The 17,514-nt window shown below is 45.2% G+C and overlaps 1 protein-coding gene across 2 annotated transcripts in view; it reads left to right on the plus strand.

Annotated features, from left to right (window-relative positions):
• LOC128117541 (aldehyde oxidase 3) overlaps positions 1-17,514 on the plus strand; it is a 91,821-nt gene that overhangs the window by 31,815 nt on the left and 42,492 nt on the right. For both annotated transcript variants that reach the window (XM_052749506.1, XM_052749507.1), the window contains exons 13-21: positions 1,247-1,356; positions 3,042-3,229; positions 4,096-4,258; positions 4,564-4,656; positions 8,990-9,159; positions 9,728-9,842; positions 10,207-10,329; positions 12,798-12,894; positions 15,717-15,841. In XM_052749506.1, coding sequence (XP_052605466.1) covers positions 1,247-1,356; positions 3,042-3,229; positions 4,096-4,258; positions 4,564-4,656; positions 8,990-9,159; positions 9,728-9,842; positions 10,207-10,329; positions 12,798-12,894; positions 15,717-15,841 — 1,184 coding nt within the window. The remainder of the gene's footprint in view (positions 1-1,246; positions 1,357-3,041; positions 3,230-4,095; positions 4,259-4,563; positions 4,657-8,989; positions 9,160-9,727; positions 9,843-10,206; positions 10,330-12,797; positions 12,895-15,716; positions 15,842-17,514) is intronic.

The following is a 17,514-nucleotide window of genomic DNA, read 5'->3' on the forward strand; positions in this document are numbered from 1 at the left end:
TGTGTGTGTGTTAGATCAAACTCAGGGCCTTGAGTATGCTAAGCAAACACTCTACCATTGGGTTGGACCACCAGTGCCACATGGGTCCTGTCCTGGGAAATTCTATTGCAGAATCCACAGAAGAGGATCCATGACTATCACATGCTTACCCTTCATGATGTCAAGAGCTACTAAGCAAATCATCATTAACGCTCACCTTGTCGAATAAACTTATTTGAAGGAGAGGTTCTAGCAGGACAGGACAGGACAGGACAGGACAGGACAGGACAGGGAAGTAGTCCCCGTGTGGTGAGACAAAGAAAGCTCTTCCTGAGTCACACATTACACAAGAAAAATCAGTCTATTTTCACTTGACTTTTGATCAGAAAGTGTATTTGTTAATTTGAGCCAACACCCTTTCCATCAATCCTGCTCCAGAATGTCTGTTACCTCTGGGCACAGATCACACCCACCTTCAAAGGACAAAGATTCATCCTCACCCAGGCTCAGGAAGACCACCCCCCCCCCCAAGAGTTCCCAAAATGTCACAGGAAATAAATATGTCACCTTCCCCAGGTGACTTTCTCTAGATGTGTAATGTTTATTTCTGGGTCTATGTTTTAGGATTTGGGTTTGAAATAATCACATGAGTTTATGGTTGTTTCATGTGTTGAGGGACATGACTACCATTATCCATATTTCATCTACTAATATCCCTGTCCTCACAAGTGATGTCCCCATGTTCATCATATGCCTTCAGACATTTGAGGTCCTCACCCTTGCTCATTCATGCATGCTCTGCCCACCTCACATACATTATCTGGCTCTGTGGCCACATATACACACTGATTCAGGATGTTCTCCCCCATAAGTCTCACACTGTGAGCTAGGCAGTATTTCCCACACACTGGATGACCCTGCCACTACAGGGAGAAGGCTGTGTTTCCCAGGTGAGACTCAGATCATGGGGTTGCATGATGTTGTGGGTAGCTATTTTTCCATTTAATTTCCACTTTGGAATTTTTTTTTTTGAGACATGGTTTTTCTGTGTTGCCTTGGCTATCCTGGAACTCACTCTGTAGAAGACCAGGCTGGTCTTGAACTCATAGAGATCCACCTGCCTCTGCCTGCTGAGTGCTGGGATTAAAAGCATGTGCCACCACCACCCGGCTTGGAACTTGTTGTTAGAATAGGAATACCACCGGATATTATCAAGAAAAGATCTACAGTGGTATAGGCCTTTGATGAAATGCTTTTGCTTTGGCAGAAGGAGCCCAGCAAATCCCTCTGGATGATCGCTTTCTTGCCGGACTACCAGATGCAAGCCTGAAGCCAGACCAAGTGCTCATCTCTGTTTTCATGCCCCTCTCTGGGAAGGTATGAGGTCACAGGGTTACAGTATCCAATATCATCTATGGTCTTTACCCTGAATTAGCCTTGGCATAGAGAAGCACAGAATTTGTAGCAAACGCCTTATGCTTGCAGAGGTACAGATAATTCCAGATGTAACTAGCTCCTTCAACAATGTCTTGCAGCATCAGGACATTGTACTCTTTCCTCACCTAGCTCTCAGGCTCAGGACACTTGGATCCACAGAGCAGTTCAGTGAAAAGGACGGATGTCCTCAAGGGATAGGTGAGGAGATGGCACTCCAAGGAGGTTTTATCATTTCAACCAAGATTTGTGGTGAAAGGTTGGTGGAAACAGGAGCCCAAGCCGTCACCAGCCTCAAAAGAGCTAAGTAGAAGAGTCACCTTAAAATCATTTGGCCTTACTGTACCAGATTAATGTTTTCTTTCAATTATTGATAATTACAGAGACGTGCATGATGTGCCAGTGAGCTCCGCTTATATGAGGATGCTCTCAGCATATCAGGCTTTCACGTGGTCACTGATGGAGAGATACAGCTTTGACACACTTTCCGTTCAATAACAATATCTGTTTGCTATCCAGAAGCTTGGGCAAATGTTTGTTGCTGTAGTGTCTCGGGTTTTGTTTTTGAGAGCAGTTCAAACGGAAAAGGGAAAGCAGTCGGTCACTGCCAAGCATACTCATTTCATTGACACTTGCCCACAGCGTCATTCATTCACTCACCATTCGTTGAGGGGCTTCTGAGCAGATGGAATGCCAAGGACAGACTGAGAGTCACTTTCACTTACCCAAAACATGAGTAGATATCTTCTCTCTGCCAGGGCGTAAAACAGATTACAGTTTTAGCTAAAGTTCAGAGATGTGGCCGAATAAATTAGAACAATAAAATTAGAGATTCGCTGCTGCTGATTGAGCAGCAGATCTTAACGTTCAGAACCTCATGGGCTAGCTTCAAAGACGCTATGACTTCAAAACGAGTTTTGCCAAAGGAGAAGAGAAACGGTGCTCTAAGCACGGAGACTATTCCAGGGTTCACGTGTCTTAGTGAGATTATCTGTAGTGAGTAGGAGGACGCAGAAGTTAAAAAGAAAAGCACATCCCATACTCCATCAGCCACATTGTGTTCCTGTCACCCCCCACAAAGTTCAACCTAAATCAGTTCATGAAGAGAGAATCAGATAAACCTAGTTAGGGACAGTCCACAGTCTGTGGTTCCCCAAGTTCAGTATCATGGAAGAACAAAGCACAGTACTCCCTCAGAACAAAGGAACCAAGGGGGTTGTGACCATGCCACCTTCACCACCCAAGGCAGGGTGGGGGTCCTACCTGCACGCACGTAGAAATGTGAATGTGAACATATGTATGTCAGATAATAGCTCATATCATTACCTGCTAATAAGGCTTGCTGTTAATAATGCTGTTGACATGGAGCTGTAGAGGGGAAAGCCCTTGTATTTTAGGAGTTACATATAGACATATTTAGTGAGGAATCATCCTGGTGTCAATGATTCATTTCAACAAAGGTTGAGTGTGTGTGTGTGTGTCTTAAGCTTAAGGGTAGACACATGTGATTAGTCACTGGTGAATCCATGAATCTAAGTGAAGGATATGTATTTATTTACAGTTCTGCTCTAAGACTGCTATAGATTTGAAACCTTTCAAAATAAACGGCCATTCTTCTCATTTTCCAGTGGGAGTTTGTGTCAGCTTTCCGACAGGCCCCACGTCAGCAAAATGCCCTTGCGACAGTGAACGCCGGAATGAGAGTTGTTTTCAACGAGGACACAGGAGGCACCATTGCGGACTTGAGCATCTTATACGGAGGCGTCGGTGCGACCACAGTCGGCGCAAATAAATCCTGCCGGCGGCTGATCGGAAGGTGACTTACAGACGCTTGCTCTTCCCAGATAAGTCGCTGTCCTTTGAATAGTGGCAACTGATGTGATTGTCAAAGGGCAGGAACTGTGCCTTCTCTCTGTGGCCTAGAGCACTTTGGAGCAAGCGCAAGAAAACAGCACGCGCGCGCGAAGACGGCGTTGGTGTGTGCTATGCTCTTCCTGTGTGAGAAAGTAAATCTGAGCAACCTTTGTTTATATTTTAGGGTTCCTTTGGTAACTGTACCAGGCTTTTTCTTGGGGGCCACCAACCAGTTCCCAAATCGTGACGCAGAGACCTATTCTTAGTTTTGAATGCTCGTCCTGGCTTAGGCACATTTCTGGCTAGCTCTTCTAACTCAAATTAACCTGTTCGTCGTTATCTATCTTTTGCCTCGGAGCTTTTCTCCTTTCTTACTTCTGTTTATCTAACTTTCACTGCTTCTCGGGTCTGCCGGCTGGCGGCTGCCTGGATTCCGGCCCCTCCCTCATTCTCTCCTCTCGTTCCTTCTTTCTCTTGAGCCTAGCTGTCTCCTCCTATTTATTCTCTCTGCCCGCCAGCCCCGCCTATCCTTTCTCTGCCTAGCTATTGGCCATTCAGCTCTTTATTAGACCAATCGGGTGCCTTAGGCAGGCCAGGTGAAACAGATGCAACATATTTACGTAATTAAGCACACATCCTTACATCATTAAACAAATGCAGCCTAAGCAAAAGTAACACACCTTTACACAGTTAAAGTAATATTCCACAGCATAAACAAATGTAACACATCTTTCCGTAGTTAAAATAATATTCCACAGCAGGTAAGTATTAAATGCTTGTTTGGCCCTGCCCAAACTGAACTGGTTACATTCCTTTCCATGTGCCCAGGTGTTGGGATGAAGGGATGTTGAATGAAGCTTGCCGGTTGGTTCTGGAAGAAGTCTCCCTGCCAGCATCAGCCCCTGGAGGGATGGTGGACTACCGACGGACACTGACCATCAGCTTCCTCTTCAAATTTTACTTAGACGTGTTGCAGCAGTTAAAGATGAGGGTAAAGTTGTGTTTGTCCTTAGGATGCCCCGGGGAAGAGAGTTTGTTCTAGATGCTTCTCCAGCCTCTGGGAAGCTTAAGGGAACACCATGTGCTGACCTTACCATAGTTCTGTTTGTGAGCTACGTTTCTGAGGACCATACTGAATGAAACCTGAAGTTCTCCTTAAGTTCACTCAAACTTCCCCAGAGCAATAAAAACAAAAGTCAGAAGACCGTGCAGGAACAAACATTGAAAATCCTGTATCTCAACTAAATCTCCATAAGAAGTACTTTCCATTAAATAAACTACACATCTGTATTCCAGGATCCCCGTGGATACCCTGACATCTCCAAGAAACTCTTACAAGTTCTGGAAGACTTTCCTTTGACCATGCCACAGGGGATGCAGTCATTTAAGGTCAGTACACTTTCTCAATGAACAGAACGTGGTAGAATATTGTTTTAAGGTGTGTTACTTTTGTTTATGTTGCATTTGTTTAACTCTGTGAAGCTGTGTTACTGTGCCTGTGTAAAACACCTGATGGTCTAATAAAGAACTGGCCAATAGCAAGGGAGGAGAAAGGATAGGTGGGGCTGGCAGGCAGAGAGACTATATAGAGGGAGAAATCTGGGAGGAGAGATCTAGAGCCAGAGAAGGAGACATCCCCAGCCACCCAGCAAGCCACAAAGAAAGGTATGCAGTAATAGAATGGTAAAAGTTCAGAGGCAAAAGGTAGACGGGGTAAGTTAAAGCTAAGCCAAGCTAAGGCCGGGTATTTATAAGTAATAATAAGTCTCTCTGTGTGTGATTTATTCGGGAGCCGGGTGGTGGACCCCCCTCCCTGAAAGAGTAAAAGAGTAAAAAACACCACCAATAGAACAGCCAAATGGGGCTGCAGCTGTCTTTTGACCTGGTTTTAACTTTGAATCTCAAGTTGCTACTGTAGTCTTTTAAGAAAGGTTCAGCTATGGAATTATATTCATACACAGCAGTCAGAAAACGCTATTGACGATAACCAACCAAAACTAAATCCCCAGAAATAAAATCAGGGGAAAAAAATGCAGTGCTTGTGTAAAATGAACTTTTAAACTGCTGATAAACTTTTTCAAAGAAATTATATTTGAATAAAAAGAAACAGAGTTCATAGCTAGAAAAATATAGCATATAAAGATAACAATTTTCTCATAAGTAATGTAGATATTAAATATATTTCCAACCAATAATGCTGACAAGAGTTTTGGAAATTTTGATTTTAAGGTTTATCTAGAAATATGGAAGAAGGCATGTATACAAACCAGTAACGAGGAGTGGACCCAACCCTCTTCAGCCCTGACGCTGAACTTCTAGCTCTAGTAGCTAAACATATAGGCACTACATTAAACATCATAATCATTACAGGATTCAGGAACAAACTGAAAGATCAATAAAGCAGCACATAGTCCAGAAACAGACCAGGAAGGGTGTCATCATGAAAGCAAAAATACATTTCAAATAAACAGTAAAATGGAGGGTTTAAGTAAAGACTTCTATGTGAGTCACTTTAAAAATAAAGAACAGAGTCATGTTTTCTACCTTACAGTGCATGTAAAGTCCAGATTTATTACTATTTTAAACATTAAAAAGCAGCAACATGAAATCACTAGGTTAAGGTGTGTGCAGATTCTGAGGAGGTCTTCCAAACAGGACTGACACCCAGACGCCATGCAGGAAAGCCTGACAGATCCGACCACATAAAAGAGAACGCATGAGTGATAAAAAAAAACATGCACAGCAAAAACTTACAAATGAATAGACGTAAAGAATTGGCAGATCACTGGGGAAAAAAATTAAATTACATCATTAAAATGTACAGAGGCTCGCTCGGAATATTTTAAATGCATTTTAACACAACTGTGAGATAAGTTTTCAGTCTATCGAACTGGAATAATTTAAAATTTTCATCGTGCCCAGGTCTCACTGGACTTGAAGTATTTTTCTACAAACCCAGTCTCACAGAATCAAGTTGCTGAATTAGAACAGCCTATTTGTAAAGGTAGTGGGGCTCTCTGGGAGCCCAGCAGCAGGGGGCAGCAGAGACCTCCTGTGCTGTGTCGATTCATTCCACGCCCTGGTTTTAAGAGGCTTTTTCTGTTGCGTTTTCTGAGGCAACAGTTAAACAAAAAGAGACAGCGTTATCGGTTCCTGTCACTGTCTCAGTGGCAGTGAGTGCTCAGGTGGCCGCTGGCTGGATGTTACCTGGAGAGCCTCCTTGCCGGGTTTCATGCTACTTTGCTGAGGAGACATGAACATCTGTTCACCCCACCCACGTAGGGTACCGCTGAGAGGACAAAGGAATGAGCCCATCCAAGTCCAGCTTGGTGAAACCATGAATGTATTGGACTAACTCATGGAGGCATAAGTGAGGGATCACTTACAGGACTATGGGTAGCCCCCAAACAACTGTGTCACCAAAAGGTCCCACCCCAGTGGGGGCCGGGGAGGGGCAGCCCTCCTGACCTTTCTAGTCACTCATGTAGAGCTCAGGCTCCTGTTTCCATCATCAACAAAGTTGTTGCTTACACAGGCCTCTGTCCTCTGCTCCCATTAAAGAAATCCACCATGGGCCCAGCTCCAATGATTGCCGTGGTGGAGCTCTCTGTACTTAACTAATAATGCAGATTAGCTTTTTCTAGCGCTAGCTATGATAAAATACCTGAGGTCAATCAACTTCCAAAGAGCAAAGGCTCATTCAGCTCACGGTTTCAGGAATTTGCACCTATGACTGGTTGGCTCCCATTTCAGAGAGACCGTGGTGAGGCAGAACATCATGGAGGACAGTATGTTGTAGAACCAAGTTGCTCACCTCATGGCAGCCAGGAAGCAGAGATGAAGAGGAGAAAGAGCTGTGGTCCCGATCCTTTCTTCAGGCCCCCAGTGATCTAACATCCTTCTGCTAGACTCTGCCTCTTGAAGGCTCTACCTCTCTTCCCAGTATCACCCCAGGCTGGTCACCGGGCCTTCAACACCAGGTCTTTAGGGGAATAATTCAGTCCTAAATTACAGAAGGAAACAGGAGAAAACTTTATACCCATCCATCGGTGCCTGTCCAGTCAAAACACAGCTGCCTTTAGAAGTCTTGATATACCGTTCAGGGTTGGGGAAAGTGTGAACTGAGAAATTAGGGTTGTGTACACACATGCACAGACACACACACACACACACACACACACACACACACACACACACACACACACACACACACACACACACTGTTTTTTTATTTCTTATTAGAAAAGTAAAGTGTGTCCTTCGATTCTCATACAAATCTAAAGCATATAGCAGAGATTTTTTTTCAAGACAAGGTTTCTCTGTGTAACAAACAGCCTTGGCTGTCCTGGAACTTGCTATGTAGACCAGGCTAGCCTCAAACTCACAGAGATCCTCCTGCCTCTGCCTCTTGAGTGCTGGGATTAAAGGCATGCGCCACCATAGCCCAGCTTAGCAGATTCTTTTTTAAAATCATTAATGAGGAAACTAATTTTTAAAAAAGAAATCAGTGAATAGAAGTGAAAGGGATTGAGTTTGGTGAAATGTGGCTGATTTAGATGCAAAACCAGAGAATATCTTGCAGAGAAAAACCTGTAACCTTTGAGACCATTTTTTCCTACAGGGAACAAATAACTTGATTCTCTCTGGGAAACAAAATCAAACCCTGCATGTCCCCACATAACTGCATAGGCAGATTCCAGAGGCTTGCGGGCCAGCCAGTCTAGCTCAACAGCAAGCTCCAGGTTCAGTGAGAGAGGTCCTGCCTCAAAAATAAGGTGAAGAGTAGAAGACACTAGATGTCAAGTTCTGCCGTTAATTGATGACGCTGTCTTCAATGGCCTCTTGCTGAGATCTATTTATAAACCATACAGGTTTCCTCAGAAAATAGGTCTCCTAGATGCTAGCTGTCACAAAATCTATCTTTGTTCAGGTGGAACCCCTGCTTGTCTCTCTTTACCAGGTGTGAGCACCCTCTGTTTTACACAGTGAGGGGGGGGACTCCCTTCCAGACCCCGGATCAGTCACAGACTGCACCCAAACACCTGTTTCACAGAGATCCTTCATTAAGCAGGAAGGAAAGTTAAAGTGGCTGCTTTCTGACTCGGGCAGGAAAACAGCAGCAAACGCCCTTGCAGGTCCATTCTTAAGAGAAAAGGGGAGTCTGGGTTAGGACGGGCTAGGGTGCAGTGGTAGAAGAGGTAGGAGAGGAGGGAGAAGGGGGAGGGTATTTGTCCTGGAGAGACAAAGGACTGCCTCTGGATAGAGGGAGACAGACATGGCACATGGGCAAATGGCGGTTTATAAAGGTAGAGGGAAAAAACCGTGTTAGGATGAGGTGTTTAATTTTAACTGGACATGTTAATTAGATGAACCAAAGGGGACTTTTGATTGCTGGGCCTTGGTAGTCAGCCTCAGGAGGAGGAAGTGGTCAAATAAGGGAGCAGACCTTGGGGGCTTAGCTTCAGGAATGGAATCTAACGGTTTTTAGCAAGGCAGAGGGAATAGGGAGAAGGGCAAGGCCTGCCAGAGCCACGTGCTGGAGTGGGCTCGTGTCCCTTCATACAGATAGGCAATGGGAAAGAAGAAAAACCCAGGTTAAGCTGAACTGAGCTGCTTTGGAAAGCTTGCCTCAATAGAATGGGCAAGACAACCACTTCCTGGTGGATCCTGCTGACCCTGGTCTTTCTTAATTGTTTCCTTCTGTGCTCTATTCTTAACACAGGGTGTAGACCCCCAGCAGCCCCTGCAAGACCCAGTCGGGCGTCCCATCATGCATCAGTCTGGCATTAAACACGCCACAGGGGAGGCAGTATTTTGTGATGATGTGTCTGCCTTGGCAGAAGAACTCTTCCTGGCCGTGGTAACCAGCAACAGGCCACATGCTAGAATCATGTAAGCGATGATGGTGGGGTTGGGAGGCTTGGAATACCCAGCGGGCACCTAGGGACGAGCTTGCCTCTCAGCAATTAATCCACTCAACACACTGGAAACACAATCTGAGCATGCATCTTGAAAACACAACATGAAGGGAAACAGTGGATGTGGGAGCGTAGAAGAGGAAGCCCCTACTGCATGGGCAACTTTTTTCATCTGAAGAACTTGCCATTGTTATCTGAGAATTTAATGGGGCAAGAACGACTTTCCTGCCTCATGAGACCCCCCCCCCCAAAGCTGTGATTCTCTCTGTCTTTTATGACGGTCTATGTTTCTCAAAGTGCCAGCCCCTGAGCACTGGCCTAGGGAAGCGGGCGTGGACTCACCCTGGAAGGTGAGGCTAGTCTGCGCCCAGTGGAACGAGTGTCCTCTACCTCCAACATCGTTTGGCCCGTGTTAAGACTCCACATTGTGGACTTGCCTAGTGATGCTCATGTGAATCCAGGGAGTTCCTCAGAATCTCCGTCTTGCCTTGGATGAGGTCCTCACCGCTGGGTAACACACACTATGGTCTTTTCCTCCCCAGTTCCCTCGACGCCTCTGAGGCCTTGGCATCCCCTGGTGTGGTTGATGTGATAACAGCTCAGGATGTTCCTGGTGACAATGGCAGAGAAGAAGAAAGCCTATATGCACAGGATGAGGTACTGGCAGCACCTCTCCCCTGGTAGAGATCATTGCACCAGGGCTTTGTGTACGTGACCACATACCCTCCTCCAGTGACCTGAGACTACCTATCTGCTAAGCCTTGCTCTGTAACTGACTTGGGGCAGTGAGAACCAGCTAAGCGGGCACACTTCTTTTAAGACGAAGACATTGAGGCTTGGATACTTTGGTGACTTACCTGAGGCACATCAGTAGAGGCACTATTCACACCAGCCTGTTTTCTGTGGTACAAGTCACCCTCCCCCGCCCTAATCCAGAACACAGCCCTACTTCCTCCCTGGTTGACAAGAGGAAGCCATCTTTCATTCTCTCTGGTGTATCCTCTGCTCTGCTTCTCCTCAGGTGATTTGCGTGGGTCAGATCGTTTGTGCTGTGGCTGCTGATACTTACGCTCATGCCAAGCAAGCCACAAAAAAAGTGAAGATTGTCTATGAAGACGTGGAGCCCATGATCGTGACAGTTCAGGTAACTTCAGCATCTGCTCGCTCTTGGGGACACCTGGCAGTGAGTTTTGGTAGGAAGCGTGAAAGGGTATTGTTAGAGATCGCTATGCGGTACTTGGGAAATTCCTTAACTTATGACATTTGTCATGCACTCTGGCAATAATACACACAGAAAAAAAAATTTTTTCTGGAAGTTTCTTGCCTTCCTCTTTCCATCAGATACTTCTGGCTAGAAATGGGTCTTCCAATCCCACTACAGACCCCTCCTGGGACCACCAGCCCTGAGGACACCTGAAACAAATCCTTCTGGTTTTCCCAGTTTCCAAGTTTAACATTTGAATCTTAGAAAGTTCACCCCTTTGCCTTAGGTGGATTTGAAGATCCGTAAATTTGGAATTTATTTCTCTTAGCATCTGCCCTGGCTCCGTTGTTATCTTTAAGTTTTCTGTTGCCCTGCATGAGATTGGCCCTTCCCCAGAGTGTGGAGAAGATTCTTTTGCTTTTCTTCACATTTTTCTAGATTCCAAGGTAAACTGCAGCAATTCCGTCTTGCATTTCGTGGCCAGCCCACTAGAGAAGGAAGCAGCACCATTCACCAGGAGAGGGCCAGTGATGGGAATCGGCTGCATTGCTTGGCAGACCAGATAGCCTGCAGAGCGTTCTCTGCTCTTTTGCTACAGACTCATTAAGATTTGGCCACAGATCCCTACAGTGGGGTCACATACACTTGAAGTCAAGTGCTAAGAAAAATAAGAGATGAGCAGAGTTAACCTTACCACACTGGCTCATTGCATCAGAATAGACCAAGATCAGGAGGGTTAAGTACTGGTAAAGAGGTCAAAAGCAAAATCGAAGCGGTGAGGGAGGAACAGGTGGATGCCTTAACTATATTTCTGAGTACGGCTCCACTTCTGACTTCCATAAGAGAGAAGATTAGTAAATTAGCAATGTAAAGTAGGTACGCTTTACACAAAGAAAAACATGCTAGGAACAGAAGATAGGCAGCAACTGGGAACATGCCCGCCAGCCACAACATAGGAAACAAGCATATCCCTAGTTATATAAGGATTTCCTAGAAACGAAAAAAAGGAACAAATAGGAAAACTGAACAAGTAGGTCCAAGTCGGCAGACCACAAGAAGAAATTACAAATGGCCAATGTGTGATACTACTAACAAAAGAAGAAAATTAAGAGCTATAATGAGCTGTCATTTTCAACAAAAATACCAAAGTGTGACAACACTGAGCGGGTGAGCTGTAGGAAAGGAAGCGGGTATTGTCTTATCTTCCTGAGATTAATACGAAACACAACAATAATCTCTGTGAAGGAACATTAGCAACGTCTATGAAAAGTCTAAGCAGATATACCCTTTACCAGCAAGCCCAATATAGGATCTTATCCCCAGGCTTAGACTGTCCACCTGCAAGAGAAGGTTTTCAGAATCATTCTCTACACCGTTGTTGGCAACAGTAAACACTGAACACAAGCCCAGGTCTCCTCTGTATAATGGAACTGAAGCTTGGCAGAGTGCTTGCCTAGCATGCAGGAGGCCCTGAGTTCAACCTCTTTGAACCAACACACATACACACACACACACACACACACACACACACACACACACACACACACACACACAGGAATTCTGTGGAGTTTTGTGTACTTTTTTATGAGCACATTCTCTATCCCATAGCTACAGAAAGATCTGTAAATCGTACTGATAAATGAAAGGCAAAAGTGTGAATAATGAGGGGGTGAAGAATATAGACATGTTTATTCGTATTTGCATATATCTGGAAGATACATACAAAAAATACATAAGAACCTAACGGTAGTGCTCACCTTTGGGGGGGGGGGTGCACCCACATCTGTGCACCCACAGGAGGACTGCCTCTTCACCAATCTATGGAGATGCTCTCTCACTTTGCAAACACTGAAATATGTTGCTTAATTTCAAAAAAGTTTTAAATATAGCTTTGAAAAAAAAAGTGAACCATTCACAACATAAAGAATCAAGAGAACAGCCAGCTGAGACTTTGAGAGGACCTTGGCTAAAGTAAGGGACTCGTGTTTATGTCTGATTCCAGCTACTGAAACCATTCTTTTTGACACACTCATCAACATATCTGGCTATGAAGGGAGGGTGGAGTGAACTCCAAAGCTAGTGTAAGTGTTTAGGCTAATCTAGCTTTAAGCCTCCATAATAGGTTACTTCTGAAGGTTAAAGAACACTCATGTCCTGAATTCAGGGAAGACTGATGGAGCAGTTGTGTAATGGGCCAGAGTACACTGTGATCATGTCTTCCAAAATGTACCAGCTCAGAAGACAGGACCTAAGGTGTCCCCAGACCCACTGAGGTACCAGCCAGTCATGTGCTGTCTGGGGAATTTTGAAATTAATGCTTATCATTATACATGGGTTTCAGTGTGCAGGACGTGTAAATGACCAGACTGAGCCGCCTGAATAACACCTTTCATTTGTTACCTTCCCAGGACGCACTGCAGTATGAATCATTCATCGGACCTGAAAAAAAACTGGAGAGAGGAAATGTTCAGTCAGCATTTCAATGTGTTGATCAAGTCCTCGAAGGTGAATTCTTTTGGGGAGGTGTTCAGGGAGGTGGTTGAGACAGGGTCTTACTCTGTAGCTCTGGCTGGCCTCAAACTCACTATGTAGGAGCCAGGCTGACCTCAAACTCACAGAGATCCCGCCTGCCTCTGCCTCTCGAATGCTGGGATTAAAGGCGTGGTCTACCATACCCAGCCCTTTGAAGCTGAATCCTGAAGTACTTTCTCCTCGATTACAGGAGGTTTTGATATATTGATACTGCGGCTTCTGTGAACGTTGAAGTGATGCTGTGGTGTACCCCAGCACTCTGGATGCTGAGGCAGGAAGAACAATGAGTTTGTGGGCAGCTGGGGCTGGGGCATAGTGAAAGCCGTCCCCAAAGCTAAGGGTGAGGGACACGGCTCAGTGGCAGTGCCTGCCCAGAACCTCCGAGGCTTAGATGGACTTAATGAATCTTAACTCTTCTCATGAAGTGAGCTATGAGGGGCAACACCCAGAATATCAGACTCAGAGAGAATTCTGGGAAAGATATGGAAGAGCTTGATTCATTGGAAAAAACAACAAACAAAAACAGTTCTACTACCTTTACAGACAATGGAAAACCTTTGGTATTTTGGATAGGAAAGCGGCAGGGTCTCAGTTGCCAAGTAGAGCACTTGGCAGGAAAACTCAGATTGAAACGGGATGAATGGGTCCATCATTGCCAGGTCAAAGGTCACCACAAAGTCCCTGGTGAGAGATAACTGATGCTGTCCGGCAGGAGAATGTAAGTGAAGAGTTGGGCACTGACTAGATGTGACCAGCAAAGGACCTGAGAAGACTCTGAAATTAAAGATGTGTTGTCCAGGGGGAAAGTGATACTATTAGCAACATGGTAGACATCTTCATGGACAGACAGATGAGGGATCCAAGAGGTATTGACCATGCCACCCACAAAAATGAGATGGAATTCATCAGCAGTTAAGAATTCAGATGCTTGGAGAAGAGTGGAGCTGGAGACAAGTTTTGGGAGGATCCATAAAAATCAGTCTAGTCCTTAAAGGAGCAAAAAATACCTAAAAATCCATTTAAAATCCATATTCAACCTGTTTCCACAGGGAGTTAGCATGACCTCCAGGTAATAAGACCAAACCCCGGGGTTCAAGTCGAAATTGATGCTGTGAAAAGAAAAATTCGAGATGAATTGAAGTTAAGAGTTTAATTGAGTGAAAAATGAGTCTCAGGTTAGGTGCTCTGAGCAGTTCAGAGCACTCTGCTCCCACAGGGGTGGACAGGAAGATTCAGAGACAGGAAGAAAAGTGGGTGGAGAAACCTGTCAGTTGGCAGTTTCTGATTGGCTGAAGCTCCAGAGCTGGAGGAGACAAAAAAAAAAACACATTTCATGAATTAGGTTGAAATTCATCATTGCAAGTATGGAGGCATTCTGGGGCCAAACAGCTCTACAATAAAAGTTAGTCACCAAACACTACAAAAGGAGGGGCAGGAAGCAAATGGGGCAGAGAATGAGGGGCAGAGTCTTCAGCGAGGATCCGCTGAACTCATTACAGTTTCAAACCTGTCTCCCAGAGAAGTGAAGCTGGATGAACATGGTGATTCGGGGATGTTCACCAGGGACACTCAGCCCTGGAAGTCAATCACGGCAGAAGAGTAAACACCGTCTAGAAATCCAGACCAGTTTAAGAGTTGTATTTGTGGATTGACCGTAAACACTCCACAGTCTTCTAACTACTCCCTTACACACGTCCACCTTCTTGACTGCAGACCAGCCTTATTGTTTTTCGAGACAGGGTTTCTCTGTGTAACAGGCCTCCCTGTCCTGGCATCTGCTTTGTAGACCAGGCTATCCTTGAACTCACAGAGATCTGCCTGCCTCTGCCTGTTGAGTGCTGGGATTAAAGGTGTGCACCACTACCGCCCAGCCAGCCTTATTTTTTAAGAATCGTTTCTACATTTATTTGGGGATGTGGTGGTGGGGTGCAAGTCTTCAGTCTTGCCATCAAGTACCTTTACCCACTGCGTCATCTCACTGACCCTCAAACTTTATTTTTTAATACCTATAACTGATCGTAGGTTTCTGAAACTTTTACTTGCTACTTAGATGAAATTTGTAAATGGAAGGAGGAGGAGGAGGAGGAGAGACAAATTTATCCTGCCCTCCTCCTCCTCTCCCTCATCGCAAACACCATTTATTCTTTGTACCTGAGGTCTGTACTCTGTCTGGGTTGTTGTGTGGGTGGGGGTGCAGTTTGCAGTGTTGAAAATCCGACCCACACCCTGACACATGCCAGCTAGGCGAGCACTTCACCACTGTGGGTCCTAGCGAAGTTTCTTCCAGCTCAGTGGGTAACTGAGATGTGGTCTGTGGTTTTAATACGTCCAACAAGCAAATGAAAAGACATCAGGTTGAGTGAGTGTCACTGTTCCAGTACAAGTTTCCGTATGCTATGTAAAATCATTAACTATCCTGGGCAGCCTCGTTGCAGAGATGAATTTACCCTTAGGTAAATCATCTTGTACTTGAAATCCCAGTTGTTGCTCAAGCCAACAGAAATTAATTTCTAGTTCTTAAGAACGCACTGACATGAGTAGGTAGGGAAATGGAGCCAAATGCATAGGAGATTTTAAATTGCATATAATTAGCCAATTATGCATAATGACAGCTGCTTATGGGAATGTTGTCAAATTGCAATGATTTTTTTTTAAAAAAATCAAGACAGGAAGCTAAATGCTATTCCCATGACCTAAAAGAAAATCATGACATTTAGCAAAACATGCCATACTCCACTTCAGATGTATCTAAAGGATGTGTCTCTAAAGCTGCATGTGTTTGCTGTGTCTAAAAGGGGAAGTGCACTTTGGAGGCCAGGAACATTTTTACATGGAGACCCAGAGCGTACGTGTGGTACCCAAGGCAGAGGATAAAGCGATGGATATATATGTGTCAAGCCAGGATGCAGCATTTGCGCAGGTAGGTTTCATTTTAAAGTGCCATTCATCTGACTTCTAGCTATGAAATCAAGGTAGAGGATACCAGTTAGACCAAAGTTGAACATCCAGTCAGAGGCAAAACTGAGCCCCGATTTTTAGCAGTTCCTTTTGTCCTCTACAAAAGTCTATCCACTTCTCAGATGTCAGCTGCCTCCTGTCTCACTAGGAAATAAACTGAGGCTACAGGGCGTGACTGCTCCTAGTCTTCATCTTCCTGAAGCCCCTCCCACCTCTAGTGTGTGGTGGGGGGCCCTCTCTCCTCTCCAGTCGGAAGCTTTCCATCTGCACTTTTAGCCCCATAGAAACCCACATTTGCCTCTGCTGTGTTTTATAATGTCAATTCTAATTATTTGCCACCTGTTCAGATCAGTACATAAAAACATGTTTGCCGTGTGTGTGTGTGTGTGTGTGTGTGTGTGTGTGTGTGTGTGTGTGTGTGTGTAGGTGGACATGCATGTGAGCAAGTATGTATGGAGGCCAGAGGTCCACCTCAGATGTTGTTCCTCAGGTGCCACCCACCTTGTTTTTTGAGATGGTCTCTCACTGACCTGGAGCATCCCTAGTATTCAAGGTTAGCTGACCAGCAGGCACCAAGGGTCCACCTGGCGCTTCTTCCTCAGCGCCGGGACTGTAACTGGACACCAGGTCACCCAGCTTTTTTACACATGGTTCTGGGGCTTGAAATCTGGTCTGTGTGCTATTGCAGCAAGCCCTTTACCCATGGAGCCATCTCCCCAGCCCAAATATGCCCTGTTCTTAAAAATAACCCTCCTGGCTGGGCTATGTTCTAATAAGTTCAAGGCCAAACTCAATCAGTGAGACTTTTGTCTCAAAAAATAAAGTGGGAAGCTGAAGAGATGGCTCAGCCTTCAGAATACATGCTGTTCTTTTCTAAGACTCAAGTTCGATTCCCAGCACCCACACCAGGCAGCTCACAATCACTTGTAACTCCAGCTCCAGAGGACCCCACACCTCTTACCTCTTCCAACATTTGCACTCACATGCATGCACACACACACATACACACACACACACTTAACATTAAATTAAAAGTGTTAGTTATTATACGGCGCTGTTTACCCTGCGAGAAAAGTCACAAAGCACAACAAAACCCACTATAAGAGTTTATTAGGAGAAGGGAGGGACGGAAAAGGATGTGCTTAGGCCTACTGAAAGACTGGTGCAGGAAGACGGGGGAGGGTACATGAGATCCACCTTTTATGGACTCCCCCACACACATGCGCATATGGGCTTACGTAGCTGCACCACGCATGCACATAGATTTTGCCATCACACTGCGCACAATTATGTGACCACACAGCGCACGGATTCCGTAGGATGTAAGGTCCCCGGAAGTGACTACAGGTCTTGCCAGCACATGCTTGGTTATGGGGGCGTGGCTAGAAGTCCTATCAAAAAGTGTCCCCTGATTCTGCTTCACCTGGTGGCTATTGCTTCCATCTCTCCCTCCCTTCTGAGACACGCTGTAAAAACAATGGCTTGCATTTCCCTCTTACACTTCAATCCACTCTTTCTGACATGGCCACCAGTTGCTGCTGTTCCTCAGATCTAAACCACACCTTTGTCTCCTGTCCTGTGCATCCTCATTGCCTTCCCCTGCATACCATTTGTTTATTCTCCATGCACCTTGCT

Source organism: Peromyscus californicus, unplaced genomic scaffold (genome assembly GCF_007827085.1).
Source record: "Peromyscus californicus insignis strain IS unplaced genomic scaffold, ASM782708v3 Scaffold_21__1_contigs__length_65335640, whole genome shotgun sequence".
In the NCBI taxonomy this organism is placed as follows: domain Eukaryota; kingdom Metazoa; phylum Chordata; class Mammalia; order Rodentia; family Cricetidae; genus Peromyscus; species Peromyscus californicus.